General features: G+C 54.5%; 5 protein-coding genes across 5 annotated transcripts; all 5 read left to right on the top strand.

The window, feature by feature from the left end:
- Positions 1 to 6,003: 6,003 nt before the first annotated feature.
- On the top strand, positions 6,004 to 6,999 carry LOC146799935 (histone H1.3-like). Its single transcript, XM_085624024.1, has one exon. The coding sequence runs from the start codon at positions 6,302 to 6,304 to the stop codon at positions 6,950 to 6,952; it is 651 nt and encodes a 216-aa protein (XP_085480150.1). The 5' UTR covers positions 6,004 to 6,301; the 3' UTR covers positions 6,953 to 6,999.
- A 127-nt stretch (positions 7,000 to 7,126) lies between these two features.
- Positions 7,127 to 8,143, top strand: LOC146799936 (histone H3). The gene has a single exon (XM_085624025.1). The coding sequence runs from the start codon at positions 7,709 to 7,711 to the stop codon at positions 8,117 to 8,119; it is 411 nt and encodes a 136-aa protein (XP_085480151.1). The 5' UTR covers positions 7,127 to 7,708; the 3' UTR covers positions 8,120 to 8,143.
- A 1,068-nt stretch (positions 8,144 to 9,211) lies between these two features.
- LOC146799937 (histone H4-like) lies at positions 9,212 to 11,075 on the top strand. Its single transcript, XM_085620852.1, has one exon. The coding sequence runs from the start codon at positions 10,705 to 10,707 to the stop codon at positions 11,014 to 11,016; it is 312 nt and encodes a 103-aa protein (XP_085476978.1). The 5' UTR covers positions 9,212 to 10,704; the 3' UTR covers positions 11,017 to 11,075.
- A 5,928-nt stretch (positions 11,076 to 17,003) lies between these two features.
- Positions 17,004 to 17,999, top strand: LOC146799938 (histone H1.3-like). Its single transcript, XM_085620849.1, has one exon. It carries the CDS (start codon positions 17,302 to 17,304, stop codon positions 17,950 to 17,952), a length of 651 nt encoding a protein of 216 aa, XP_085476975.1. The 5' UTR covers positions 17,004 to 17,301; the 3' UTR covers positions 17,953 to 17,999.
- A 127-nt stretch (positions 18,000 to 18,126) lies between these two features.
- LOC146799939 (histone H3) lies at positions 18,127 to 19,143 on the top strand. The gene has a single exon (XM_085620850.1). It carries the CDS (start codon positions 18,709 to 18,711, stop codon positions 19,117 to 19,119), a length of 411 nt encoding a protein of 136 aa, XP_085476976.1. The 5' UTR covers positions 18,127 to 18,708; the 3' UTR covers positions 19,120 to 19,143.
- Positions 19,144 to 19,503: the final 360 nt, after the last annotated feature.

Genomic DNA, 19,503 nt, shown 5'->3' on the forward strand with positions numbered 1-19,503 from the left:
GGAGCTCCGCGCAGGGTTAGATTTCAGGGTTCACCCCTGGCTCAAGGTGTGAAAACAAAACACTTCACATACTCAGGAAAGTGTATTTAACTCCTTTACAGTATCAGGATAAGGCCTGCAAGGCCTTGGGTGTGTTTCCAGCACCCAGGCACCAGTTTTACTGATGCTTGTGACGTTTGCAGGTGTTAGGCTTCAATGGGATGAAGTCGCACCTTCTACCCAGGGTTATGGAGCTCCGCTCAGGGTGAGAATTCAGGGTTCACCCCTGGCTGGTGGTGTGAAAACAAAACACTTCACATACTCAGTAAAGTGTATTTAACTCCTTTACAGTATCAGAATAGGACCTGCAATGCCTTGGGTGTGTTTCCAGCCTCCAGACTCCAGTTTTACTGATGCTTGTGACATTTGCAGGTGTTAGGCTTCAAGGGGATGAAGTCGCAACTTCTACCCAGGGTTATGGAGCTCCGCGCAGGGTGAGAATTCAGGGTTCACCCCTGGCTGTTGGTGTGAAAACAAAACACTTTACATACTCAGTAAAGTGTATTTAACTCCTTCACAGTATCAGAACAAGGCCTGCAAGGCCTTGGGCCTACTTCCAGCCTCCTAGCACCAATTTACTGATACTTGTGACATTTGCAGGTGTTAGGCTTCAAGGGGATGAAGTTGCACCTTCTACCCAAGGTTATGGAGCTCCGCGCAGGGTGAGAATTCAGGGTTCACCCCTGGCTGTTGGTGTGAAAACAAAACACTTTACATACTCAGTAAAGTGTATTTAACTCCTTCACAGTATCAGAACAAGGCCTGCAAGGCCTTGGGCCTAATTCCAGCCTCCTGGCACCAATTTACTGATACTTGTGACATTTGCAGGTGTTAGGCTTCAAGGGGATAAAGTTGCACCTTCTACCCAAGGGTATGGAGCTCCGCGCAGGGTGAGATATCAGGGTTCAACCCTGGCTGGAGGTGTGAAAATAAAACACTTCACATACTCAGCAAAGTGTATTTAACTCCTTTACAGTATCAGAATAAGGCCTGCAAGGCCTTGGGTGTGTTTCCAGCATCCAGGAACCAGTTTTACTGATGCTTGTGACATTTGCAGGTGTTAGGCTTCAAGGGGATGAAGTCGCACCTTCTACCCAGGGTTATGGAGCTCCGCGCAGGGTGAGAATTCAGGGTTCACCCCTGGCTGTTGGTGTGAAAACAAAACACTTTACATACTCAGTAAAGTGTATTTAACTCCTTCACAGTATCAGAACAAGGCCTGCAAGGCCTTGGGCCTACTTCCAGCCTCCTAGCACCAATTTACTGATACTTGTGACATTTGCAGGTGTTAGGCTTCAAGGGGATGAAGTTGCACCTTCTACCCAAGGTTATGGAGCTCCGCGCAGGGTGAGAATTCAGGGTTCACCCCTGGCTGTTGGTGTGAAAACAAAACACTTTACATACTCAGTAAAGTGTATTTAACTCCTTCACAGTATCAGAACAAGGCCTGCAAGGCCTTGGGCCTAATTCCAGCCTCCTGGCACCAATGTACTGATACTTGTGACATTTGCAGGTGTTGGGCTTCAAGGGGATAAAGTTGCACCTTCTACCCAAGGGTATGGAGCTCCGCGCAGGGTGAGATATCAGGGTTCACCCCTGGCTGGAGGTGTGAAAATAAAACACTTCACATACTCAGGAAAGTGTATTTAACTCCTTTACAGTATCAGAATAAGGCCTGCAAGGCCTTGGGTGTGTTTCCAGCATCCAGGCACCAGTTTTACTGATGCTTGTGACATTTGCAGGTGTTAGGCTTCAAGGGGATGAAGTCGCACCTTCTACCCAGGGTTATGGAGCTCTGTGCAGGGTGAGAATTCAGGGTTCACCCCTGGCTGTTTGTGTGTAAACAAAACACTTCACATACTCAGTAAAGAGTATCTATCTCCTTCACAGTAACTGAACAAGGCCTGCAAGGCCTTGGGCCTAATTCCAGCCTCCAGACACCAGTTTTAATGATCCTTGTGACATTTGCAGGTGTTAGGCTTCAAGGGGAGGAAGTCGCACCTTCTACCCAGGGTCATGGAACTCCGCGCAGGGTTAGATTTCAGGGTTCACCCCTGGCTCAAGGTGTGAAAACAAAACACTTCACATTCTCAGTAAAGTGTATTTAACTCCTTTACAGTATCAGAATAGGACCTGCAATGCCTTGGGTGTGTTTCCAGCCTCAAGACACCAGTTTTACTGATACTGGTGACATTTGCAGGTGTTAGGCTTCAAGGGGATGAAGTCGCAACTTCTACCCAGCGTTATGGAGCTCCGCGCAGGGTGAGAATTCAGGGTTCACCCCTGGCTGTTGGTGTGAAAACAAAACACTTTACATACTCAGTAAAGTGTATTTAACTCCTTCACAGTATCAGAACAAGGCCTGCAAGGCCTTGGGCCTACTTCCAGCCTCCTAGCACCAATTTACTGATACTTGTGACATTTGCAGGTGTTAGGCTTCAAGGGGATGAAGTTGCACCTTCTACCCAAGGTTATGGAGCTCCGCGCAGGGTGAGAATTCAGGGTTCACCCCTGGCTGTTGGTGTGAAAACAAAACACTTTACATACTCAGTAAAGTGTATTTAACTCCTTCACAGTATCAGAACAAGGCCTGCAAGGCCTTGGGCCTAATTCCAGCCTCCTGGCACCAATTTACTGATACTTGTGACATTTGCAGGTGTTAGGCTTCAAGGGGATAAAGTTGCACCTTCTACCCAAGGGTATGGAGCTCCGCGCAGGGTGAGATATCAGGGTTCACCCCTGTCTGGAGGTGTGAAAATAAAACACTTCACATACTCAGGAAAGTGTATTTAACTGCTTTACAGTATCATAATAAGGCCTGCAAGGCCTTGGGTGTGTTTCCAGCCTCCAGGCACCAGTTTTACTGATACTGGTGACATTTGCAGGTGTTAGGCTTCAAGGGGATGAAGTTGCACCTTCTACCCAAGGTTATGGAGCTCCGCGCAGGGTGAGAATTCAGGGTTCACCCCTGGCTGTTGGTGTGAAAACAAAACACTTTACATACTCAGTAAAGTGTATTTAACTCCTTCACAGTATCAGAACAAGGCCTGCAAGGCCTTGGGCCTAATTCCAGCCTCCTGGCACCAATTTACTGATACTTGTGACATTTGCAGGTGTTAGGCTTCAAGGGGATAAAGTTGCACCTTCTACCCAAGGGTATGGAGCTCCGCGCAGGGTGAGATATCAGGGTTCACCCCTGGCTGGAGGTATGAAAATAAAACACTTCACATACTCAGGAAAGTGTATTTAACTCCTTTACAGTATCAGAATAAGGCCTGCAAGGCCTTGGGTGTGTTTCCAGCATCCAGGCACCAGTTTTACTGATGCTTGTGACATTTGCAGGTGTTAGGCTTCAAGGGGATGAAGTCGCACCTTCTACCCAGGGTTATGGAGCTCCGCGCAGGGTGAGAATTCAGGGTTCACCCCTGGCTGTTTGTGTGTAAACAAAACACTTCACATACTCAGTAAAGAGTATTTATCTCCTTCACAGTAACTGAACAAGGCCTGCAAGGCCTTGGGCCTAATTCCAGCCTCCAGACACCAGTTTTACTGATGCTTGTGACATTTGCAGATGTTAGGCTTCAAGGGGAAGAAGTCGCACCTTCTACCCATGGTCACGGAGCTCCGCGCAGGGTTAGATTTCAGGGTTCACCCCTGGCTCAAGGTGTGAAAACAAAACACTTCACATACTCAGTAAAGTGTATTTCACTCCTTTACAGTATCAGAATAGGGCCTGCAATGCCTTGGGTGTGTTTCCAGCCCCCAGACACCAGTTTTACTGATACTGGTGACATTTGCAGGTGTTAGGCTTCAAGGGGAAGAAGTCGCACCTTCTACCCAGGGTCATGGAGCTCCGCGCAGGGTTAGATTTCAGGGTTCACCCCTGGCTCAAGGTGTGAAAACAAAACACTTCACATACTCAGGAAAGTGTATTTAACTCCTTTACAGTATCAGGATAAGGCCTGCAAGGCCCTGGGTGTGTTTCCAGCATCCAGGCACCAGTTTTACTGATGCTTGTGACGTTTGCAGGTGTTAGGCTTCAAGGGTTTGAAGTCGCACCTTCTACCCAGGGTTATGGAGCTCCGCTCAGGGTGAGAATTCAGGGTTCACCCCTGGCTGGTGGTGTGAAAACAAAACACTTCACATACTCAGTAAAGTGTATTTAACTCCTTTACAGTATCAGAATAGGACCTGCAATGCCTTGGGTGTGTTTCCAGCCTTCAGACTCCAGTTTTACTGATACTGGTGACATTTGCAGGTGTTAGGCTTCAAGGGAATGAAGTCGCAACTTCTACCCAGGGTTATGGAGCTCCGCGCAGGGTGAGAATTCAGGGTTCACCCCTGGCTGTTGGTGTGAAAACAAAACACTTTACATACTCAGTAAAGTGTATTTAACTCCTTCACAGTATCAGAACAAGGCCTGCAAGGCCTTGGGTGTGTTTCCAGCCTCCAGGTACCAGTTTTACTGATACTTTGTGACATTTTAAGGTGTTAAGCTTCAAGGGGATGAAGTCTCACCTTCTACCCAGGGTTATGGAGCTCCGCGCAGGGTGAGATTTCAGGGTTCACCCCAGGTTGGAGGTGTGAAAATAAAACACCTCACATTCTCAGGAAAGTGTATTTAGCTCCTTTACAGTATCAGAATATGGCCTGCATGGCCTTGGGCCTACTTCCAGCCTCCTGGCACCAGTTGTACTGATACTTGTGACATTTGTAGGTGTTAGGCTTCAAGGGGATGAAGTCGCACCTTCTACCCAGGGTCATGGAGCTCCGCGCAGGGTGAGATTTCAGGGTTCACCCCTGGATGGAGGTGTGACTATGTGGAGTGTTTTGTTTTCACACCTCCAGCCAGGCATGAACCCTGAAATCTCACCCTGCGCGGAGCTCCTCAACCCTGTGTAGAAGGTGCAACTTCATCCCCTTGAAGCTGTACACCTCCAAATGTCACACATATTACTAAAACAGGTACCTGGAAGCTAGGGATGGGCCTGAGATCCTGAAGGCTAAGATCTGATACTGGGACTGGTGTTCATGTACGTTCTGGACTATGTGAAGTGTTCTGTTTTCTTCCCCTACCTCCGTCCAAATTAGCAGCAGGCCTCGATCAGGCTACAGGGCGCAGAATATCATTTCTGGTCTCAGGTCTCCCTCGTGATATACCATTGGATTCAGGAGTGGTCCCCACTCCAGCGATAGGGCTCAGTAGAACAGTTGTAGTCACATGCCTCACTCTGTACTGTACTATTCAGTTCCGCAGTGGGCCTCCCCCCGGTCATAGGCTCAGCGTCTGACATACAGTAACTCACTCTGTCTACAGATGTCACCTCAGACGTACACCTAGCTCCAGCTTTAAAAATCAGCTCAGTAGAGTGCCTCCATGCCGGTACTGGGGTCTCCATTTCAGGTGCATTCCCACCCTCTGCTCTCACTTGGGGTGTTTTTAAACATGTAGGCCTAACTCGGCCGCCTTCCTTCGTTGTGTCACTGTATTTATTTTATTTAGTCTGCGCCCGCCTCCTCTGGCTCGGCGCTCGGCAGTGAATGCCCTCTGCCTGCATGTGAAGCTGCCAGCACACGGCCGCCTGGTGATGCATGCGAGGCCGGAGCCAGGGCCGTGCCCCGCTGCTTGTAAAAGGCCTCCGGTTGCGCCCCCCCCAGCCGTGGGTGCCACAGCCGAGGGTGCAGGCGCCGGGCTGGGGGCTCCCTGGCATTGTTTCCACCCCGCGCTCGGCCGGCGGAGCCCTGTGTTACTTCGGCCCGTTCCAGAACGCGCTCCCCGCGGCCCCCGCAGCCCCACTGTGACGCCGCAGGGCCCGCTCCCTGCAGGAGCCCCCTCCCTCCCGCGGGCCGCCGCTCCCGGCCGCAGGAGGCGAGAGTGGACCGGGGAAAAGGGGCCGGGAGCCCGGGATTTCGGGCATGGAGGCGTCCGCCGTCGGGGGAGCGCCGAGTCTCCCCGCGGATCACAAGCCAGGGACGAGGGGTGGATCCGAAACGGGGGCAGGCCCGGGAGAGGGCCGAAGCTGGGCTCCTGGTCATACATGTGTGGAAGCGCGTGTTTAACTGATTGTGCTTTAAAACGTGGATAATCGGAAGGTAGGAAACACAAAAGTCAGCTCGGAGCAGAGAGCCGAGTGTGCCTCGCAGAGCCCTGTCTGCTCGCGACCAATCAGAGGCTGGCTCCTCCCTGTATATATTCACGGGGCTCGGGCCGAGAGGGACATTTCTGTTCTGTGACAGCGCCCGCGCCGAGACTTGCATTGCAATGGCCGAAACCGCTCCAGCCGCCGCGGCGCCTCCCGCTGAGGTCGCCCCCAAGAAGAAGCAGCAGAAGAAGACAGCGGGGGCCTCCAAGGCCAAGAAGCCTTCCGGCCCCAGCGTGGCCGATCTGATCTTGAAGGTGGTGACCGCCTCTGCCGAGAGGAAGGGAGTCTCCCTGTCGGCCATGAAGAAGGGGCTGATCGCCGAGGGCTACGATGTGGACAAGAACAAGAGCCGGGTCAAGGCCTCCGTCAAGAGCCTGGTCAGCAAAGGCGCCCTGGCCCAGCTGAAGGGCACCGGGGCCTCCGGATCCTTCAAGGTGAACAAGAAGCAGCTGGAGGGCAAGAAGGCGGCCAAGAAGGCGGCCGCCAAGACCAAGAAACCAGCGGCCAAGAAAGCTGCCCCTGCTGCCAAGAAGCCCAAAAAGGCTCCCGCGGGGGTCAAGAAGAGCCCGAAGAAGGTCAAGAAGCCAGCGGCAGCAAAGAGCCCCAAGAAGCCCAAGGCTGCCCCCGCCAAGAAGGCTGCCAAGAGCCCAGCGAAAGCCAAGGCGGCGAAGCCCAAAGTGGCCAAGAAAAGCCCTGCCAAGGTAGTCAAACCCAAGGCAGCCAAGCCCAAAGCAGCCAAGCCCAAGAAGGCAGCGCCCAAGAAGAAGTAAGGGCTTGCACCGAGACACTGCAAACACAACGGCTCTTTTAAGAGCCATCCACCCGGTCTAGAAGAGAGCTTGTTCACCCCCACCCTTTCACCCCGCGTGCACACTTCTCAATAATAATAAACGGCACAGTAAATCCCTAGCGCACCTTTACACACGCGAGTGCCGTGTGTGATCTTGGTCATATGAACGGCTCTTTTGGTGCTGCGTGGATTGGAATCTTTATAACAAAGAAAGAAGGGGGTCTGGGAGTTATTAGACCTCAGTTTATAATAAATGTGAGATAACGTGTGCCTTGGTGCTTTCACTGTATCCGGGCAGACTCGAAGTGGTGTCTGCATAAAGCAGACGATTGTGAACGTGAAATCGAGCGCAGTCAACGGCGGCGTGTTCCAGGGTGACCAAGGGCGGTACACTTAAAACATCCTGGTCTCCTCGCCCAGTTGATCGGGGGCGAGTGGTTCGTGTGACTACAAATGAGTGGATGGACACGGAGACAAAGGTTGACCGAAGCGCGGGCTTCGGCTCCAACGTACATCGTCCAATCGGAGGGTGTCTTTTTCTCCACAGCTCATTGGAGAGGCAGGCTACAGCCTCCGGTTGAGTAGCCAATCGTTGCACACCGCGGGCTGTTTTCAAACCTGGGGCGGTCGCTTCAGCCAACCAGAGCAGCCCTCCGTCTTCGAGTGCATAAATAGGGCTCTTGCCTGCTCGAACTCCATTCTTCCTCGCTCGTCGTTGAGAGAGACCGCTCCCGCCATGGCCCGCACCAAGCAGACAGCCCGCAAGTCCACCGGCGGCAAAGCGCCTCGCAAGCAGCTGGCCACCAAGGCTGCCCGCAAGAGCGCCCCTGCCACCGGTGGAGTCAAGAAGCCTCACCGCTACCGACCCGGCACTGTGGCTCTCCGCGAGATCCGCCGCTACCAGAAGTCCACCGAGCTCCTCATCCGCAAGCTGCCCTTCCAGCGCTTGGTGAGGGAGATCGCCCAGGACTTCAAGACCGACCTGCGCTTCCAGAGCTCCGCCGTCATGGCCCTGCAAGAGGCCAGCGAGGCCTACCTGGTCGGGCTCTTCGAGGACACCAACCTGTGCGCCATCCACGCCAAGAGGGTGACCATCATGCCCAAGGACATCCAGCTGGCCCGTCGCATCCGAGGCGAGAGGGCCTAAGGAGACACCGACCCGAACAACCACCACAACGGCTCTTTTAAGGGCTACCACCCTGTCACCTACGAGCTTCTCTTATCTGCCATGTTCTACAGGTGTGGGTGGGTGGGCTGGCTGAGAGTACCCCGAGTACTGGGTAACTTATACCGGCACTGGGAAACTTATACCGGCACTGGGAAATCAGAGCACTCGGTGTGCACAGCCACCTCTTCAATTAATAAAGCGCTTTGTTTGGGTAGAGGGTCGTGCTGGGATCCGCTTGTCACAAGCCAGCGCTGTGGGGCATCTGTACATCGGGTTTATGTGTCCCGATTTCGGGAGCCTTTGCCCTGGGGCGGATGTTAGCCGTTGCCCCTGGTCTTAAAGTACAAACACAACGTGACACCCGCACACACTAAAACTGGTCGCAGGAAACAATAAGCCCGGGGGCAGCCGTGCGAGTTCCGCGTGGGCTTTATTTAACGTCATCGTTACATTACAGTGCTTGTGTGACACTTGGTCCCAAAGAGGGCTCATTCATATAAACATGCTTATTAAAACGGGTTGCCTGCTCCATCGTTCCTCGGTCTGCAGCAAGCCCCGTGAGAGCGGGTCTTGTGCGCTCAACATTACCGTTTAAAACACTTCTTTCTCCGGTCATAAATGAAGCACATTAGCTCTTAGGGGAGGACGTGAGTGGCCCTTAAAAGAGCCGTTGTGTTAGTTGGGGATGCGCCTCGAAGCCTTACTTGGCGCTGGTGTACTTGGTGACGGCCTTGGTGCCCTCGGACACGGCGTGCTTGGCCAGCTCTCCGGGCAGCAGCAGACGCACTGCGGTCTGGATCTCCCGGGAGGTGATGGTGCGCCGCGAGTTGTAGTGGGCCAGGCGGGAAGCCTCCCCGGCGATGCGCTCGAAGATGTCGTTCACGAAGGAGTTCATGATGCCCATGGCCTTGGAGGAGATGCCGGTGTCCGGGTGCACCTGCTTCATCACTTTGTAAATGTAGATAGCATAGCTTTCCTTCCTGCTCCTCTTGCGCTTCTTCCCGTCCTTCTTGGGCGGCTTGGAGAGCGCTTTCTTGGAACCCTTCTTGGGAGCCGGCGCGGACTTGGCTGGTTCAGGCATGGTCGACAATCTGCACCGCTTCCTGTGGAGCCGAGAGAAATAAGGCAGGCGAGCCCGGCACTTGTATTTATAGGCTGGCCGTGTAAAGTAGCTGCTTCTCTGCTCTCCCGTCTCATTGGCAGGCTCAGGCAGGGCCCCCACTTCCCTTTGTAATGCGGTACTGGAACTTTGATTGGTGAAAAGGAAGCCCTCCTCCCTCCAATGAGAAGAACTATCAGAGCCTAGCTGTCAACCAATCAGAAGCGCCCGAAGTCTTTATATCGCCGGAGTCCCGCAGAACAGCAGTACTATTCTCTCTGTTGTGTGAGTGAGCCCCTGCATCGATCGCCATGTCTGGACGCGGAAAGCAAGGAGGAAAGGCCCGCGCTAAGGCCAAGACACGCTCTTCCAGAGCCGGGCTCCAGTTCCCCGTGGGCCGTGTGCACAGGCTGCTCCGCAAGGGAAGCTACGCCGAGAGGGTGGGCGCCGGTGCCCCAGTCTATCTGGCTGCAGTCCTGGAGTACCTGACCGCTGAGATCCTGGAGCTGGCCGGCAACGCGGCCCGGGACAACAAAAAGACCCGCATCATCCCCAGACACCTCCAGCTGGCCATCCGCAACGACGAGGAGCTGAACAAGCTGCTGGGCCGAGTCACCATCGCCCAGGGAGGAGTCCTGCCCAACATCCAGGCCGTGCTGCTGCCCAAGAAAACCGAGAGCCACAAGGCAGGGGGCAAAGCAAGCAAGTAAAGGCCCGCAGACCACCGTGGAAACGCACCCTAAACACAAAGGCTCTTTTCAGGGCCAACCACAGACTCCATCAAAGAGCGTATCCGTGGCCAAGGTGTTACTCTGGCGGCTTCATAGTTGCGGCAGCGCCCGCACCGTCGCTACATAGGAGGGCATGCACAAGCCCTCGGACGTACACGTAGATCTTGGCCCCCGTCCCAAAACCTAGCTTGAGGCCCACAATAATAATGTTTTTGTAAAAAAAAAAAAAAAATGTACATTTTAATAGGGGCAGTTTACAGACTTGCCACAACCGGGCGTGACATGTGGACAGTGTTACGGGGTGGCGGGCGGCCGCACACAGCTGGGTGCTGCCGGCGAGGCCGTTAACCTGTTTGCTCCATTAACACTTTTCAGAGCCTTCTGTTCATGGTGGGAGCGGGCACCGAGCGCCAGGGTTAGGCGGGCCGCGGTGACGAGTGGGGGCCCGGGAAGGGAGGCGCGTGTGTGTGTGCTTGACTGTGATCTATGCCCCGGCGGCAGCTGCAGAGCCCACGACAAAGAGGCGGCTGGGAGCGCGCTCTTTTTCAAACGGCAACGGCCGCTCCAGCCCCCGCTCCCTGCAGAGGGCGGTCCGGGGCGGGCTCCCTCGCCATCCTTTGAGTCACGTGGGCCGCTTGCAGCGCCCTAGCTGGTCCGGCACAGCTCCTCCATATAAGCAGCCGCCGCTGGCCGCGGCCCTCATTTCTGCTCAGTCACAGCACCGACAGGAGACCATGTCTGGACGCGGTAAAGGAGGGAAGGGGCTCGGCAAAGGCGGCGCCAAGAGGCACCGCAAGGTGCTCCGGGACAACATCCAGGGCATCACCAAGCCAGCCATTCGCCGCCTGGCGCGCCGTGGCGGGGTCAAGCGCATCTTCGGCCTCATCTACGAGGAGACCCGCGGGGTGTTGAAGGTTTTCCTGGAGAACGTGATCCGGGACGCCGTCACCTACACCGAGCACGCCAAGAGGAAGACCGTCACCGCCATGGATGTGGTCTACGCCCTGAAGCGTCAGGGTCGCACCCTCTACGGATTCGGCGGGTAAACACTCGGCTTGCCCACGGAAAAAACAAAACAAAACCCAAAGGCTCTTTTAAGAGCCGACCACGATGTCATGGGAGAGCTGTGTCTATGCGCTAGGGCTGCTTTCTAGGCCCACAGCGGGTCGAGTGAGGGGTGCATCAGGGGAAATTCTCCGCAGCCACCCTGCCATGCAAGGCACTGTCCCGGGGCCAGGGTGCCTTCCTGGAGCCCCGGCATGGGGGTCCAGGGGCGCGTTCATCCCAGTCCAGCCCATGGGGCCGCTATCCTGAAGCCCTGTACTGGGCACCTAAGGCGGGTATAGCCCGGCCCAGGGGCCCGCCATCCTGGAGCCCTGAACTGGGGACCTAAGGCGGGTATAGGCCGGCCCAGGGGCCCGCCATCCTAGAGCCCTGTACTGGGGACCCAAGGCGAGTTTGGCCCGGCCCAGGGCCGGTCATTTCTCCCTCGACTATTAAGCCCCCACGTAGTGGGGGCTTACAGAACACGGACGAGGGACAAAGGTTAGAGTTAGCCGCGCCGGGAGCGCGGCCGGCCATCTGGTCGCCGAGTTGCGCGACCAGATGGCCCTCGGAGCTGAGCGACCAGATGGCCGGGCGGCGGATCGGCCGCGCTAATTCTAACTTTTGTCTCCCGCTCGGGCGCTGTAAGCCCCCACTCCGTGGGGGCTTAATAGTCAGTAAAATAGAGTTCCCATGCAGGGCCATGGGGTGTGGGATCCTCATTTTTTTTGTGATCGATCGTGACCGATTTCGGGACCCTCTGGGCCTCTAAGCACCTGTTTTAGTACTTTTTTTTTTATTTATTTATTCTTTTGTTGGCATTTTGGTTCAAGGGGACCATGGCACTACTTCTACCCAGGGCAATGGAGCTCCGCTTCGGGTAATATTTCAGGTTTTCCCCCTTAGCTGGAGATGGGCCCCAATAAAAAAAAAAATCGCAATAATAATATAATACATATATTTTTATTTTTTTATTTTTTTTTCGCCCAAAAATGAAATAATGTCCTTCACAGTATCTGGTCCATTTTATTAGCCTCCAGTCACCCCTTTAACAATGTTTAATACAAAAATAAAAAAAAAAGTACTAACATTTTAGGTCCAAGGGGACGAAGTCACTTTTTCTACACAGGGCTATGGAGCTTCGATTGGGGTAATATTTCAGGATTTAACCCTCGGCTGGAGGTGGGAAAAAAAACTTCACTCAAAAGGTACACAAAGCCCTTTACATTATCAGATCCAAGACTTCAGTGTCTCGGGCCCATTTCTAGCCTCCAGGCGCTTGATTTATTCTTTTTATGACATTTTGAAAATTACAGGTTTAAGGGGACATAGTATCTCCTTCTACCCAGGGCTATGGAGCTCCGCGCAGGGTGAGATTTCAGGGTTCACCCCTGGCTGCAGGTGTGAAGACAAAACACTTCACATAATCAGGAAAGTGTATTTAGCTGCTTTACAGTATCAGAACAAGGCCTGCAAGGTCTTGGGTTTGTTTCCAGCCTCCAGGCACCAGTTGTACTGATCCTTGTGACACTTGGAGGTGTTATGCTTCAAGGGGATGAAGTCGCACCTTCTACCCAGGGTCATGGAGCTCCGCGCAGGGTTAGATTTCAGGGTTCACCCCTGGCTCAAGGTGTGAAAACAAAACACTTCACATACTCAGGAAAGTGTATTTAACTCCTTTACAGTATCAGAACAAGGCCTACAAGGCCTTGGGCCTACTTTCAGCCTCCTGGCACCAGTTTTACTGATACTTGTGACATTTGCAGGTGTTAGGCTTCGAGGGGATGAAGTCGCACCTTCTACCCAGTGTCATGGAGCTCCGCGCAGGGTGAGATTTCAGGCTTCACCCCAGGCTTGAGGTGTGAAAATAAAACACTTCACATACTCAGGAAAGTGTATTTAACTGCTTTACAGTATCATAATAAGGCCTGCAAGGCCTTGGGTGTGTTTCCAGCCTCCAGACACCAGTTTTACTGATACTGGTGACATTTGCAGGTGTTAGGCTTCAAGGGGATGAAGTTGCACCTTCTACCCAAGGTTATGGAGCTCCGCGCAGGGTGAGAATTCAGGGTTCACCCCTGGCTGTTGGTGTGAAAACAAAACACTTTACATACTCAGTAAAGTGTATTTAACTCCTTCACAGTATCAGAACAAGGCCTGCAAGGCCTTGGGCCTAATTCCAGCCTCCTGGCACCAATTTACTGATACTTGTGACATTTGCAGGTGTTAGGCTTCAAGGGGATAAAGTTGCACCTTCTACCCAAGGGTATGGAGCTCCGCGCAGGGTGAGATATCAGGGTTCACCCCTGGCTGGAGGTGTGAAAATAAAACACTTCACATACTCAGGAAAGTGTATTTAACTCCTTTACAGTATCAGAATAAGGCCTGCAAGGCCTTGGGTGTGTTTCCAGCATCCAGGCACCAGTTTTACTGATGCTTGTGACATTTGCAGGTGTTAGGCTTCAAGGGGATGAAGTCGCACCTTCTACCCAGGGTTATGGAGCTCCGCGCAGGGTGAGAATTCAGGGTTCACCCCTGGCTGTTTGTGTGTAAACAAAACACTTCACATACTCAGTAAAGAGTATTTATCTCCTTCACAGTAACTGAACAAGGCCTGCAAGGCCTTGGGCCTAATTCCAGCCTCCAGACACCAGTTTTACTGATGCTTGTGACATTTGCAGATGTTAGGCTTCAAGGGGAAGAAGTCGCACCTTCTACCCATGGTCACGGAGCTCCGCGCAGGGTTAGATTTCAGGGTTCACCCCTGGCTCAAGGTGTGAAAACAAAACACTTCACATACTCAGTAAAGTGTATTTCACTCCTTTACAGTATCAGAATAGGGCCTGCAATGCCTTGGGTGTGTTTCCAGCCTCCAGACACCAGTTTTACTGATACTGGTGACATTTGCAGGTGTTAGGCTTCAAGGGGAAGAAGTCGCACCTTCTACCCAGGGTCATGGAGCTCCGCGCAGGGTTAGATTTCAGGGTTCACCCCTGGCTCAAGGTGTGAAAACAAAACACTTCACATACTCAGGAAAGTGTATTTAACTCCTTTACAGTATCAGGATAAGGCCTGCAAGGCCCTGGGTGTGTTTCCAGCATCCAGGCACCAGTTTTACTGATGCTTGTGACGTTTGCAGGTGTTAGGCTTCAAGGGGATGAAGTCGCACCTTCTACCCAGGGTTATGGAGCTCCGCTCAGGGTGAGAATTCAGGGTTCACCCCTGGCTGGTGGTGTGAAAACAAAACACTTCACATACTCAGTAAAGTGTATTTAACTCCTTTACAGTATCAGAATAGGACCTGCAATGCCTTGGGTGTGTTTCCAGCCTTCAGACTCCAGTTTTACTGATACTGGTGACATTTGCAGGTGTTAGGCTTCAAGGGAATGAAGTCGCAACTTCTACCCAGGGTTATGGAGCTCCGCGCAGGGTGAGAATTCAGGGTTCACCCCTGGCTGTTGGTGTGAAAACAAAACACTTTACATACTCAGTAAAGTGTATTTAACTCCTTCACAGTATCAGAACAAGGCCTGCAAGGCCTTGGGCCTACTTCCAGCCTCCTAGCACCAATTTACTGATACTTGTGACATTTGCAGGTGTTAGGCTTCAAGGGGATGAAGTTGCACCTTCTACCCAAGGTTATGGAGCTCCGCGCAGGGTGAGAATTCAGGGTTCACCCCTGGCTGTTGGTGTGAAAACAAAACACTTTACATACTCAGTAAAGTGTATTTAACTCCTTCACAGTATCAGAACAAGGCCTGCAAGGCCTTGGGTGTGTTTCCAGCCTCCAGGTACCAGTTTTACTGATACTTTGTGACATTTTAAGGTGTTAAGCTTCAAGGGGATGAAGTCTCACCTTCTACCCAGGGTTATGGAGCTCCGCGCAGGGTGAGATTTCAGGGTTCACCCCAGGTTGGAGGTGTGAAAATAAAACACCTCACATTCTCAGGAAAGTGTATTTAGCTCCTTTACAGTATCAGAATATGGCCTGCAAGGCCTTGGGCCTACTTCCAGCCTCCTGGCACCAGTTGTACTGATACTTGTGACATTTGTAGGTGTTAGGCTTCAAGGGGATGAAGTCGCACCTTCTACCCAGGGTCATGGAGCTCCGCGCAGGGTGAGATTTCAGGGTTCACCCCTGGATGGAGGTGTGACTATGTGGAGTGTTTTGTTTTCACACCTCCAGCCAGGCATGAACCCTGAAATCTCACCCTGCGCGGAGCTCCTCAACCCTGTGTAGAAGGTGCAACTTCATCCCCTTGAAGCTGTACACCTCCAAATGTCACACATATTACTAAAACAGGTACCTGGAAGCTAGGGATGGGCCTGAGATCCTGAAGGCTAAGATCTGATACTGGGACTGGTGTTCATGTACGTTCTGGACTATGTGAAGTGTTCTGTTTTCTTCCCCTACCTCCGTCCAAATTAGCAGCAGGCCTCGATCAGGCTACAGGGCGCAGAATATCATTTCTGGTCTCAGGTCTCCCTCGTGATATACCATTGGATTCAGGAGTGGTCCCCACTCCAGCGATAGGGCTCAGTAGAACAGTTGTAGTCACATGCCTCACTCTGTACTGTACTATTCAGTTCCGCAGTGGGCCTCCCCCCGGTCATAGGCTCAGCGTCTGACATACAGTAACTCACTCTGTCTACAGATGTCACCTCAGACGTACACCTAGCTCCAGCTTTAAAAATCAGCTCAGTAGAGTGCCTCCATGCCGGTACTGGGGTCTCCATTTCAGGTGCATTCCCACCCTCTGCTCTCACTTGGGGTGTTTTTAAACATGTAGGCCTAACTCGGCCGCCTTCCTTCGTTGTGTCACTGTATTTATTTTATTTAGTCTGCGCCCGCCTCCTCTGGCTCGGCGCTCGGCAGTGAATGCCCTCTGCCTGCATGTGAAGCTGCCAGCACACGGCCGCCTGGTGATGCATGCGAGGCCGGAGCCAGGGCCGTGCCCCGCTGCTTGTAAAAGGCCTCCGGTTGCGCCCCCCCCAGCCGTGGGTGCCACAGCCGAGGGTGCAGGCGCCGGGCTGGGGGCTCCCTGGCATTGTTTCCACCCCGCGCTCGGCCGGCGGAGCCCTGTGTTACTTCGGCCCGTTCCAGAACGCGCTCCCCGCGGCCCCCGCAGCCCCACTGTGACGCCGCAGGGCCCGCTCCCTGCAGGAGCCCCCTCCCTCCCGCGGGCCGCCGCTCCCGGCCGCAGGAGGCGAGAGTGGACCGGGGAAAAGGGGCCGGGAGCCCGGGATTTCAGGCATGGAGGCGTCCGCCGTCGGGGGAGCGCCGAGTCTCCCCGCGGATCACAAGCCAGGGACGAGGGGTGGATCCGAAACGGGGGCAGGCCCGGGAGAGGGCCGAAGCTGGGCTCATGGTCATACATGTGTGGAAGCGCGTGTTTAACTGATTGTGCTTTAAAACGTGGATAATCGGAAGGTAGGAAACACAAAAGTCAGCTCGGAGCAGAGAGCCGAGTGTGCCTCGCAGAGCCCTGTCTGCTCGCGACCAATCAGAGGCTGGCTCCTCCCTGTATATATTCACGGGGCTCGGGCCGAGAGGGACATTTCTGTTCTGTGACAGCGCCCGCGCCGAGACTTGCATTGCAATGGCCGAAACCGCTCCAGCCGCCGCGGCGCCTCCCGCTGAGGTCGCCCCCAAGAAGAAGCAGCAGAAGAAGACAGCGGGGGCCTCCAAGGCCAAGAAGCCTTCCGGCCCCAGCGTGGCCGATCTGATCTTGGCATTGTTTCCACCCCGCGCTCGGCCGGCGGAGCCCTGTGTTACTTCGGCCCGTTCCAGAACGCGCTCCCCGCGGCCCCCGCAGCCCCACTGTGACGCCGCAGGGCCCGCTCCCTGCAGGAGCCCCCTCCCTCCCGCGGGCCGCCGCTCCCGGCCGCAGGAGGCGAGAGTGGACCGGGGAAAAGGGGCCGGGAGCCCGGGATTTCAGGCATGGAGACGTCCGCCGTCGGGGGAGCGCCGAGTCTCCCCGCGGATCACAAGCCAGGGACGAGGGGTGGATCCGAAACGGGGGCAGGCCCGGGAGAGGGCCGAAGCTGGGCTCCTGGTCATACATGTGTGGAAGCGCGTGTTTAACTGATTGTGCTTTAAAACGTGGATAATCGGAAGGTAGGAAACACAAAAGTCAGCTCGGAGCAGAGAGCCGAGTGTGCCTCGCAGAGCCCTGTCTGCTCGCGACCAATCAGAGGCTGGCTCCTCCCTGTATATATTCACGGGGCTCGGGCCGAGAGGGACATTTCTGTTCTGTGACAGCGCCCGCGCCGAGACTTGCATTGCAATGGCCGAAACCGCTCCAGCCGCCGCGGCGCCTCCCGCTGAGGTCGCCCCCAAGAAGAAGCAGCAGAAGAAGACAGCGGGGGCCTCCAAGGCCAAGAAGCCTTCCGGCCCCAGCGTGGCCGATCTGATCTTGAAGGTGGTGACCGCCTCTGCCGAGAGGAAGGGAGTCTCCCTGTCGGCCATGAAGAAGGGGCTGATCGCCGAGGGCTACGATGTGGACAAGAACAAGAGCCGGGTCAAGGCCTCCGTCAAGAGCCTGGTCAGCAAAGGCGCCCTGGCCCAGCTGAAGGGCACCGGGGCCTCCGGATCCTTCAAGGTGAACAAGAAGCAGCTGGAGGGCAAGAAGGCGGCCAAGAAGGCGGCCGCCAAGACCAAGAAACCAGCGGCCAAGAAAGCTGCCCCTGCTGCCAAGAAGCCCAAAAAGGCTCCCGCGGGGGTCAAGAAGAGCCCGAAGAAGGTCAAGAAGCCAGCGGCAGCAAAGAGCCCCAAGAAGCCCAAGGCTGCCCCCGCCAAGAAGGCTGCCAAGAGCCCAGCGAAAGCCAAGGCGGCGAAGCCCAAAGTGGCCAAGAAAAGCCCTGCCAAGGTAGTCAAACCCAAGGCAGCCAAGCCCAAAGCAGCCAAGCCCAAGAAGGCAGCGCCCAAGAAGAAGTAAGGGCTTGCACCGAGACACTGCAAACACAACGGCTCTTTTAAGAGCCATCCACCCGGTCTAGAAGAGAGCTTGTTCACCCCCACCCTTTCACCCCGCGTGCACACTTCTCAATAATAATAAACGGCACAGTAAATCCCTAGCGCACCTTTACACACGCGAGTGCCGTGTGTGATCTTGGTCATATGAACGGCTCTTTTGGTGCTGCGTGGATTGGAATCTTTATAACAAAGAAAGAAGGGGGTCTGGGAGTTATTAGACCTCAGTTTATAATAAATGTGAGATAACGTGTGCCTTGGTGCTTTCACTGTATCCGGGCAGACTCGAAGTGGTGTCTGCATAAAGCAGACGATTGTGAACGTGAAATCGAGCGCAGTCAACGGCGGCGTGTTCCAGGGTGACCAAGGGCGGTACACTTAAAACATCCTGGTCTCCTCGCCCAGTTGATCGGGGGCGAGTGGTTCGTGTGACTACAAATGAGTGGATGGACACGGAGACAAAGGTTGACCGAAGCGCGGGCTTCGGCTCCAACGTACATCGTCCAATCGGAGGGTGTCTTTTTCTCCACAGCTCATTGGAGAGGCAGGCTACAGCCTCCGGTTGAGTAGCCAATCGTTGCACACCGCGGGCTGTTTTCAAACCTGGGGCGGTCGCTTCAGCCAACCAGAGCAGCCCTCCGTCTTCGAGTGCATAAATAGGGCTCTTGCCTGCTCGAACTCCATTCTTCCTCGCTCGTCGTTGAGAGAGACCGCTCCCGCCATGGCCCGCACCAAGCAGACAGCCCGCAAGTCCACCGGCGGCAAAGCGCCTCGCAAGCAGCTGGCCACCAAGGCTGCCCGCAAGAGCGCCCCTGCCACCGGTGGAGTCAAGAAGCCTCACCGCTACCGACCCGGCACTGTGGCTCTCCGCGAGATCCGCCGCTACCAGAAGTCCACCGAGCTCCTCATCCGCAAGCTGCCCTTCCAGCGCTTGGTGAGGGAGATCGCCCAGGACTTCAAGACCGACCTGCGCTTCCAGAGCTCCGCCGTCATGGCCCTGCAAGAGGCCAGCGAGGCCTACCTGGTCGGGCTCTTCGAGGACACCAACCTGTGCGCCATCCACGCCAAGAGGGTGACCATCATGCCCAAGGACATCCAGCTGGCCCGTCGCATCCGAGGCGAGAGGGCCTAAGGAGACACCGACCCGAACAACCACCACAACGGCTCTTTTAAGGGCTACCACCCTGTCACCTACGAGCTTCTCTTATCTGCCATGTTCTACAGGTGTGGGTGGGTGGGCTGGCTGAGAGTACCCCGAGTACTGGGTAACTTATACCGGCACTGGGAAACTTATACCGGCACTGGGAAATCAGAGCACTCGGTGTGCACAGCCACCTCTTCAATTAATAAAGCGCTTTGTTTGGGTAGAGGGTCGTGCTGGGATCCGCTTGTCACAAGCCAGCGCTGTGGGGCATCTGTACATCGGGTTTATGTGTCCCGATTTCGGGAGCCTTTGCCCTGGGGCGGATGTTAGCCGTTGCCCCTGGTCTTAAAGTACAAACACAACGTGACACCC

Source organism: Triturus cristatus, chromosome 8, assembly GCF_964204655.1.
Source record: "Triturus cristatus chromosome 8, aTriCri1.1, whole genome shotgun sequence".
Classification (NCBI taxonomy): Eukaryota; Metazoa; Chordata; class Amphibia; order Caudata; family Salamandridae; genus Triturus; species Triturus cristatus.

Bases quoted from the DNA above. Each gene is read 5' to 3' on its own strand.
- LOC146799935 (XM_085624024.1), top strand. From the start codon at position 6,302: ATGGCCGAAACCGCTCCAGCCGCCGCGGCGCCTCCCGCTGAGGTCGCC.
- LOC146799936 (XM_085624025.1), top strand. From the start codon at position 7,709: ATGGCCCGCACCAAGCAGACAGCCCGCAAGTCCACCGGCGGCAAAGCG.
- LOC146799937 (XM_085620852.1), top strand. From the start codon at position 10,705: ATGTCTGGACGCGGTAAAGGAGGGAAGGGGCTCGGCAAAGGCGGCGCC.
- LOC146799938 (XM_085620849.1), top strand. From the start codon at position 17,302: ATGGCCGAAACCGCTCCAGCCGCCGCGGCGCCTCCCGCTGAGGTCGCC.
- LOC146799939 (XM_085620850.1), top strand. From the start codon at position 18,709: ATGGCCCGCACCAAGCAGACAGCCCGCAAGTCCACCGGCGGCAAAGCG.